Source organism: Hemibagrus wyckioides, linkage group LG17 (assembly GCF_019097595.1).
Source record: "Hemibagrus wyckioides isolate EC202008001 linkage group LG17, SWU_Hwy_1.0, whole genome shotgun sequence".
Classification (NCBI taxonomy): domain Eukaryota; kingdom Metazoa; phylum Chordata; class Actinopteri; order Siluriformes; family Bagridae; genus Hemibagrus; species Hemibagrus wyckioides.
Genome location: NC_080726.1, coordinates 25,568,205 through 25,578,204, shown reverse-complemented (window position 1 = coordinate 25,578,204; position 10,000 = coordinate 25,568,205). Strand labels below are relative to the sequence as shown.

Sequence of the window (10,000 nt, the reverse complement as noted above, 5' to 3'; positions counted from 1 at the left end):
TGTGCATAATTTTGTTACTTTATGTTCCAAAGCTCCAAGCCAAGGGTCAGAGAACTTGAATAGTGGAACTCGGAGGATTTGTTTGATTGAAGTCAGGGAACTGTCATGTTCAATGGTCAGTCGAATCAGGCTGCTTGTTCAGGCTGCTTGTACAGTAAAGCTGCGTTCAAGGCAGTGTTGCAACTTGTAATTTCCTACCTACAACCAGTAAAAGCTACCAAAAACACCAACACATCTTGACAGTTTTCTCCACAACCACTAATGTGAAGAAGTGGTATCTGCTGGTTAGCTTGTTTCTTAGTTACTTGCTTATTGTCTGCTGATATTGCATTGCGATTTCAATCCAAAATGTTTGGTCACAAGAGTAGTACACAAGCAGGAGTCACTAAAGCCTGTAAACTGTAAAGGTGTGGATAAACTAGTTTTTTCCAGCTTTACATGCTCTGAAAGTTTTTCTAGACTTCTGTAAAGCTGCTTTGAGACAATGTCCACTGTTAAAAGTTCTATACAGATAAATTGAATTGAATTGAACTTTTTTTTGAACGATTAAGGCTTTAGAGTCATCCCTTAAATTCTTTATTCATTCTGTTCTTTTCTTTTTCATCTCATCCCGCAGGTAAAGTCCTGTCCCCTGCTGGGAAAACCTCGGGCAGCGGGAATCCCTGGGTCTCGGTTCTCATCTCCTGGTTCCTTGTGCAGGTGAGGGAGAAAGAGGGCGCAAAGGATGAATGAAATGAGGTGATGAAATGGAGAAATAAAGTGAATATAGATGGATCCACTGGAGTGGGTTCTTTATTCCTTTCTAATGGATGAGGCTCCCTATCCATCACTCCTACCCTTTTCCTACATCTTTCTTCTTATCTTTCTTCTTTTGCTCCTGATCAGTTTCTTACACTGATAATGGAGAAAAGAGCAAGATTGAAGGGGTGTGTGTGTGTGTGTGTGTATGTGTGTGTGTGTGTGTGTGTGTGGACAGAAAGTGTGAATTGATGCTGAGATATTGTTCATGTTTGTCTGGCTGTTTTTGGAAAAAAAAGTTTCTCTTGTTTTTTTTCCCCCTACCTTTGTGGATCTCTCCATCCACACATAAGGTGTCAGAGAAACGCCCACATGACCATTTCCAGTCATAATTGGTCATAAAATTTGATTTCCAGCTTCTCAAGAAGATCATTATGATCATCATGCATCTTGTGCAACAAAAAAAAAAAAAAAAAGATCTGGACCTGGTCCAAAATCACTGAGAGGTCAATTTGCAACAAGTGAGGACAGAAGATTCTGTTTTCTCAGTACAAGCACGGAATAATAAAGTCTAAATTATTCGGGAAATGTAAATATTAGTGCAGAAGCATCCTGTTCATCTGTTCTTCCAGATATCAGAGTTGTGACACGACATGTGAAAGAGTGAAAACACTGAAATGGAACTTTGAAACAGCCTGCCCTTTATTAGATCAAGGTTTGTTTTTTTTTGTGAACACCAGCTCAGAAGACCACATACTGTAAGAATAATAAAAGTATGGAATAAAGCGACAGGGTGGAGTGATACAGCAGAGTTACTGTGCCATTCCTCTATTACCACACACAATTTAAGAACGACGAACACTTTTTTTTTGTTTATAAGAAATGAGTTTATACCTTCTTCTCACTTGCGTTATAGCAGCTATAAACAGTGTTTCTCTCACCAGCCTCTCTTCATTCTCTCTCTCGAAGTTAATAAGACAAAAATCACAGCTTGTCATGGTACTGAGAAACTGCAAAGAAATGTAAAGTCTTCTGTCTTGAAGAGGTGGGAAAACTTACAGCTTCACCTCTGACACCGGAGACTATTTTTTATTTGTTTTATATGGAATAGCTGCTATTGAGTTCTCCTCTTGAGTTCTTCTCCTGTAACACAAATCCTGTTGTGTTTTATTCTGTTCATTAGTACATTATCTGGCACCCCCCACATCATCACCGGTTCCCTTTGAAATTCAGTCTGTCTTGAGAGTAACGTGGTCTCGCTCTCACAACCTCAGTGACACTTCCATGGCTCTTATACACAGAGCACTTTTGTTCTAAACCTGGCAGAGTTAAACCCCAGCCTGGTGCTGCTTTAGTAAAAATAATCTCTTTTTCCATTATATATTATAGCTCTCTAATCATCCATCATCTATCTTCTGCTCACTTCTCTCTCAAATCTTTCACTTGTTATCTCTCTCTCTCTCTCTCTCTCTCTCTCTCTCTGTCTGTGTATTTAAGAGTCCTCTCTCGACCCAGAATATTTCTGTGATTTTAAGGGACGCACTTCCATTATTCCTGAGGAGCACCATGACGTGACCTGGAACACCTCCACACCTGACCCATGTTTTTGCGTTAATGCTCCTTCACACCGCCTCATCTGCACTATTAAACTGTAGATAACCTCCATTAGAAAGGACACACACACACACACACACACACAGAGGGGGATAAGTTCATATAAAAAATGGCCCTCGAGTTTAACAAATAACTCGCCGATGAGTATCTGTCCTTGGAGAGAACAGCTGGTTCTGTTGCAGCACTTGTTCTCTGGATGCTATATGAATTTCTGTACTAATTTATCACTTTGCCACTTTTTGGCTTGTGTTAGTCCTTCTATTCTGCAGCTACGTAGAATTAGAGATGCTAATGGAAAGATTATTGATAGGTTTGTGTACAAAACAAAGGTCAAATCTGAATCTGGAACCCTGTGTAGAACCTGCTTAAATTCACCAGGTTTCTGTAAATGCTTATATGTTTTCTCAACAAGTTTCCTTATATATATATAACTCTAAAACTCTCTGGAACCATCTAAAAGACCCTTGGTATGTGAAAAAACAAAAATCTTGATTTGTCTGAGAGTGTATGCTTACTGGCCAGTCTTACTTGCTGATGAGTCTTAAGGGTTCTTTGGTTGTCCCTCTGTATGAACCTTTAATGGCTCTGTGTTGAACCATACCAAGGAATGTTTTATTCTAAGGAACTAGAAAAATTTTAGGTTGCAAAGAACCCTTAACATGCCAAGAACCATAGAAAAATCCTTTAACTTGGACTGTACATTTCCAGGTTCTTAAGTTGATTAAGACTCATAGTTTCCTCTGCTTAATTAAGGATTAAAGGTTCTGCTTAAGAGGACACTAAACAGGTGGATAGGAAATATAGCCATTTCTGGAGAGGACGTACCATTAATATGCAAAAAATAAATAAATAAAAAATTTGGAGAACCAAGAAGAACTCTAAAAGTAAATTTAATTGGGCTTATTAGTTGGCCTTCTCAGGAACCTTTAATGTTTTCATTTGGTACCCCATTGGAAACTAGCTGCAAATTAGGAGGCAAAGAACAAAGGAATGAACTGCTTGGAGATCTGTTTTAATACTAGTCCAAGCTAACTTACTCTAAAGTGCTTATGTTGATTCAACAGTTATCCTTAAGGGTTCCACTGAGAACCTTATGACAGACTGTTTTGTTATCAGGAACTAGAGCCATTTAGGGGGCTTGGAGCCTTTAAAATATGAATAAACATTTTGAAAACTCTGGAATTACACTAGTGTAATCTTCCTGTCTTCAGCTATCTCTCTTCACCTCCTCCTGATTCTCATCACCTTCTCCTGTTTATATCATGACCTCTTCATGTTTCTCATTACCTTCTCCTGTTTAGCTCATCCCCTCCTCCTGTTTATCTCATCACCAGCTCCTCCTCTTTATCACCTCATCACCTCCTTCTGATTGTCTCCTCATCACCTCCTCATGTCCATTTTCTCCTCATTCTCCCCTTGCCCTCTCTTCCCTCCTGCTACTTCTCTGAGTGATGAGAGTGTGAGAATATTCTTCACTTAAGCCACTGCCTGGATGAAAATAAGAACTCTCTCAGCTTGTTAAACTGTAGGAATGCTCGTGTGAGAAAACGAAGAAGCTCCAGTGTGAGGTGAGAGATTTAAATAAGCGTCACACTCTGGCTTTTAGTCAGCGGTGATGAATGGGAGATGATTCAGCACTCCTCTGACTTCATTTATTCCCTGTGTGTATGAGGAGATGTCCTTTAGTGCTGCAGGACAGGAGACTCTAATTTACACACACACACACACACACACACACCCTTCTTTTATTTATTGATAGTGTGTATATATACATTTGCTAATTCTAAAATAAATGGTTACAAAAGCTTTAACATTTTTCATTTCAAATAGTTTTGGGATTGTTTTCATTAATTTTGAGCAAATGGAGGAATGATCTGTTTATTTCTTTTGGTTTATCTAGTCAGAGGTACTTTGTGATTTCTCAGTAACCTAACATGCTGTATTAACTTGAAGAGAGAATAAAGTACAGCAGGTGAGGTAACGATGGTTTATTGCTGCTTTAATGTAAGTGACAACAGGAACGTGAATAGACAATGCAGCTATATGCTGATAAAAATGTTTTTTAATAAATCAAAATAGTAATTGTTGGAAGATTCTTGTGGTATAGAAGGAATAAAACACTCGGGGATGTGCTGTTATCAGAAAATAATCAGCTTGGGGGTCGTAAAGATGAAGCATTGTAAAGATCTGTTTGAAGTATTCGTTTAATTTTCTTATTCATTTTTTTCTTGACTGCAGTGTCTCCAGATTCATTAGGAATGCAAAGGTGTGTGTGTGTGAGAGTGAAATAGAGAGTAAATCCAGAAATAAAGTGGGATTTAAGGAGGGGGGTGTGTGTGTGTGCATGTCTGTTGTAGGTCACTTTGAGCTTTCTGCACTACTCTCTTTAATGAGTGACTTGTATTCACACTAATCTGTGTGTGTGTGTGTGTGTGTAGCTGGTGTTGTTCTCAGGGAAGCTGAACACCATAGCGAGTGTCGTCACCATCTTATTCCTGCTGGTCTACGCCGCAGTGGATCTGGCCTGCCTTGCCCTGGAGTGGGCCTCTGCCCCAAACTTCAGGTAAGCTAAAGTCTCCAGACATCTCCTGGAGGAAGTGTGTTATGTAGTATCATGTCTGAATAATGAGATTATCTGTAAACAGATGTCATAAATATCATCATGAGGAGCTTGTTTGTTTTCTCTGGAGCTTTGGAGACATAAATCAAGAGAATTTAAGCAGTGATGATGAGACGTCACTTTGTGTACATCGAACATCTCCATTGTATGCATGCTGTCAGATTAATGGCCATCAAAACTCATATTTCATCTGCACTTTGCCCTCTTTGTCCACTTTGTTTTTCTCACTTGCCCTCCCATATTACATTCTGATCACTCTGCCTCCAGGCTATCGTATCCAGACCACAGAAGGTCTGGACTCAATAGCAGCCTTTTTTATTGGCCAAGAACCAGCCGAGCTGGTGTCTGACTTGACATATAAAGCAACCAATCACTGTTAGTTGATGTCCCAACAAAAACAGACCAGCATGCAACCATAAATCAATCATATGAGAAAGTTGGGCAAATGAAGGAGTCTATCCTGTAAATCTTTTGGAAAATCTAGTGTTTAGCTGACCCTCAGAGATGCTCATTGTTACAGATGTAAGCACACAAGCTTCTTTCTTCCATGAGGGAAGCAGAGCGTCACGACAGCTTCAGAAATCTCGTCTCCTAGAAATCTTGTGGAATCCAGCCAGTGAGGTGTTGACTTCAAAACTCCTGTGACGTACACTACCGCTCAAATGTTTAGGATCACTCAGAAATGTTGTTTTCTAAGGAAACACACACAAAATGAGTCTGAATAGAAAATACAGCAAAAGAACAGGACATGCTGACAGGTCAGAGTTAGAAATAATGATTTTGATGGAAATGATGAATGTTTTCTTCAAACTTTGCCTTATCAAAAAAAAACCAGCAATTACAGCCTGGACATTCTAGCGGTCAATTTTTCAAGATAATATGATGAGATTTCACCCCATGCTTCCTGGAGCATCTCCCACAAGATGGCTGATGGAGTCTTCCTCCAGAGCTGAAATCAAGCTGAAATATGCGAGTGATCCCAAACTTTTCAGCGGCCGTGTATCATTTTGTGTGACGTATCAGCTGATGTTCGGCCAGCTTGTGGGCAGTTTGTGGGCAGTCAGTGTGAGGTCTGAAGCTGACACTAGCTTTCAGTAAGATTACTTCAAAAGTATGAAAGCTTCTGAATGTGGATCAGAGCTGAAATATTAGCGACAACAGAGATATTATCCTAAGAGCAGAAAGACTTTGATCAACATTACCCTCTTCTAGTTATGATGTAGGAGTGTAAACTAAAGGCTTGGCACAATACGGTGTGATTTGGTCGATGGTCAGTTTGTGGCCATCTTTGCTCAATGTCTGAGGGTCAGCTCATTCATTTATGAATGATGATGGGGAATGATGAAGAACTATTTTAAAAGTATCGGTCATGACTAAGTCATCTTTGTTGGCTGTTAAAATATTTACACATCAGTTTAAAATTGTTTTTGTTTTTGCCTTTTAATTTAATTAAATTTTTTTAATCCAAAATCATTACACCCCTAATGTGTTCTTTAAGTGTCTGGTGCAGCTGAAATTCTTCTATGTCATCATGTAGTCTAAGACCCCGTTATGAACACTTATGAACTGGCTGATGTCCACTAGAGGGCAGGTCAAAGCCAAACACATCCCTGTCCATCAGGTTTCCATGGAGAACTTGAAAATGAAAACTGGGAAATGTTTAGTGATTTTATGCCAGACACTTATTTTGCCTGGAGCATCTGGAGGTGGTGTTGCGGCATCCGGATGTGCCTTTAGTTTATCTCTAGAACTTTCCACCATCGTTGTGATTGTTGTCATGAACTACATGTGATTTCGGATCAGGAACATTAGAAGGTCAAGCTGACGAGTGAGCGGGTGATGGCCCAAGAAATTCGAATAAGAATTCGGTTAGTGTTAATACTCAGCATTGTGATTTTACCCAAATTTGCAGAGAGTGTGGGTTTACAACAAGGACATGTGAAGGGTTTTGGGATGATCCTCTGAAACTAACATGAGTATTAACAGAATAAGCGGTTTGTCTGTTTGTTATAAAATGTGTTTAAGTGGTTAAGTATTACGTGTGAGTATTTTCTGATCTTTCTCTTAAGGAGCCTGTGATTGGCTGGAAGTACAGTGTAGGCGGTGCTTTTTCTGAGTCATTTCTTTAGCTGCCTGGTGCTATGAGTGGTGCTATGAGTCAGGGCTTGGTGGTGTTGTGGTTTGTTGTTGTTGTTGTTGTTGTTATTAGTTGTTGTGTCGTTGTCGTGTCCGCAGAGGCGAGATGAATTAAAAGTCATTTAGCACTGTGGACCCCAGAGACGCACACTGTGATTAACATAGCTAATTTAGCAGAAACCAACCTAAACCTGGCATCAACACACCGGCTGCAGATGATAATGGAGTGTGTGTGTGTGTGTGTGTGTGTGTGTGTGTGTGTGTGTGTGTGTGTGCGTGTGTGTGCGTGTGTGTGCGCGTGCGTGTGCGCGTGTGTGTGCGCGTGTCTGCGCATGTGTGTGCGCGCGTGTGTGTGCGCGTGTGTGCATGCGTGCGTGTGTGTGTGTGTGTGGTGAACTGGGAATCGGCCAGCAGAGAGGGCGGTCTGTGAACATGTCTGGATTGAAGGAAGGTTTTGAAAAGAGGTGGATTATGCTGTGTGTGTGTGTGTGTGTGTGTGTGTTTGTGTGTGTGTGTGTTTGTGTGTGTGATTTTTTTTTTTTTTTTTCTCTTGGCTGCTGTTTTATCAGCGAATGCCTTCAGTTTTCCACAGTCCTTTGGGCATGTGTTGGCTGGGCTTTGTTGGGTCTGAAGGGAAATTTGGTTTTGAACGGTTTTGGGCGTGTGTGTGTGTGTGTGTGTACTTCAGTTTCTATGTAGTTGATCATTTTTGTGGAAGGGTTTTTTTATTTATTTATTTATTTATTTATTTATTTATTTATTTATTTATTTATTTTTTATTTTATTTTTTTACAAGTAACCTTCGTTTATTCCTTACATGCTTCTGCTAAAGCGATGCCCCCAAAATGCAGGCCTAAGTCATGCCCCTGAATACAGACATTGAGTACACCCAAAAACACTTTCCCAGGTCACGCCCCCAAAAAACATAGGTTACATCTAGGTAATGACAGAGTAGAGTAATGACAGAGTAGAGGAATGACAGAGTAGAGGAATGACAGAGGAGAGGAATGACAGAGTAGAGGAGAGGAATGACAGAGTAGAGGAGAGGAATGACAGAGTAGAGTAATGACAGAGTAGAGTAGAGTAATGACAGTAGAGGAGAGTAATGACAGTAGAGGAGAGTAATGACAGAGTAGAGTAGAGTAATGACAGAGTAGAGTAGAGTAATGACAGAGTAGAGTAGAGTAATGACAGTAGAGGAGAGTAATGACAGTAGAGGAGAGTAATGACAGAGTAGAGTAGAGTAATGACAGAGTAGAGGAGAGTAATGACAGAGTAGAGGAGAGTAATGACAGAGTAGAGGAGAGTAATGACAGAGTAGAGGAGAGTAATGACAGAGTAGAGAAGAGGAATGACAGAGTAGAGGAGAGTAATGACAGAGTAGAGGAGAGTAATGACAGAGTAGAGTAATGACAGAGTAGAGTAGAGTAATGACAGAGTAGAGGAGAGGAATGACAGAGTAGAGTAGAGGAATGACAGAGTAGAGGAGAGTAATGACAGAGTAGAGGAGAGGAATGACAGAGTAGAGGAGAGTAATGACAGAGTAGAGGAGAGTAATGACAGAGTAGAGGAGAGTAATGACAGAGTAGAGTAATGACAGAGTAGAGTAATGACAGAGTAGAGTAATGACAGAGTAGAGTAGAGTAATGACAGAGTAGAGTAGAGTAATGACAGAGTAGAGTAGAGTAATGACAGAGTAGAGTAGAGTAATGACAGAGTAGAGTAGAGTAATGACAGAGTAGAGGAGAGTAATGACAGAGTAGAGGAGAGTAATGACAGAGTAGAGGAGAGTAATGACAGAGTAGAGGAGAGTAATGACAGAGTAGAGGAGAGTAATGACAGAGTAGAGGAGAGGAATGACAGAGTAGAGGAGAGGAATGACAGAGTAGAGGAGAGGAATGACAGAGTAGAGGAGAGGAATGACAGAGTAGAGGAGAGGAATGACAGAGTAGAGGAGAGGAATGACAGAGTAGAGGAGAGGAATGACAGAGTAGAGGAGAGGAATGACAGAGTAGAGTAGAGGAATGGCAGAGTAGAGTAATGGCAGAGTAGAGGAGAGTAATGACAGAGTAGAGTAGAGTAATGACAGAGTAGAGTAGAGTAATGACAGAGTAGAGTAGAGTAATGACAGAGTAGAGGAGAGTAATGACAGAGTAGAGTAGAGGAATGACAGAGTAGAGGAGAGGAATGACAGAGGAGAGGAGAGTAATGACAGAGGAGAGGAGAGTAATGACAGAATAGAGTAGAGTAATGACAGAATAGCGTAGAGTAATGACAGAGTAGAGTAGAGTAATGACAGAATAGAGTAGAGTAATGACAGAATAGAGTAGAGTAATGACAGAATAGAGTAGAGTAATTATAGAATAGAGTAGAGTAATGACAGAGTAGAGTAATAGTAGAGTAGAGTAATTATAGAATAGAGTAGCGTAATTATAGAATAGAGTAGCGTAATTATAGAATAGAGTAGAGTAATTATAGAATAGAGTAGAGTAATGACAGAGTAGAGTAGAGTAATTATAGAATAGAGTAGAGTAATGACAGAGTAGAGTAGAGTAATGACAGAGTAGAGTAATTATAGAATAGAGTAGAGTAATGACAGAGTAGAGTAGAGTAATGACAGAATAGAGTAGAGTAATGACAGAGTAGAGTAATGACAGAGTAGAGTAATGACAGAGTAGAGTAATGACAGAGTAGAGTAGAGTAATGACAGAGTAGAGTAATGACAGAATAGAGTAGAGTAATGACAGAGTAGAGTAGAGTAATGACAGAGTAGAGTAGAGTAATGACAGAGTAGAGTAGAGTAATGACAGAGTAGAGTAATGACAGAGTAGAGTAATGACAGAATAGAGTAGAGTAATGACAGAGTAGAGTAGAGTAATGACAGAGTAGAGT

At 40.0% G+C, this 10,000-nt stretch overlaps 1 protein-coding gene across 1 annotated transcript in view; it reads left to right on the top strand.

The window, feature by feature from the left end:
- Positions 1-10,000, top strand: part of zgc:153039 (uncharacterized protein LOC767698 homolog) — a 59,799-nt gene that overhangs the window by 30,046 nt on the left and 19,753 nt on the right. The window contains exons 8-9 of the mRNA XM_058413240.1: positions 617-699; positions 4,791-4,915. Of these exons, the coding sequence (XP_058269223.1) occupies positions 617-699; positions 4,791-4,915 (208 nt within the window). The remainder of the gene's footprint in view (positions 1-616; positions 700-4,790; positions 4,916-10,000) is intronic.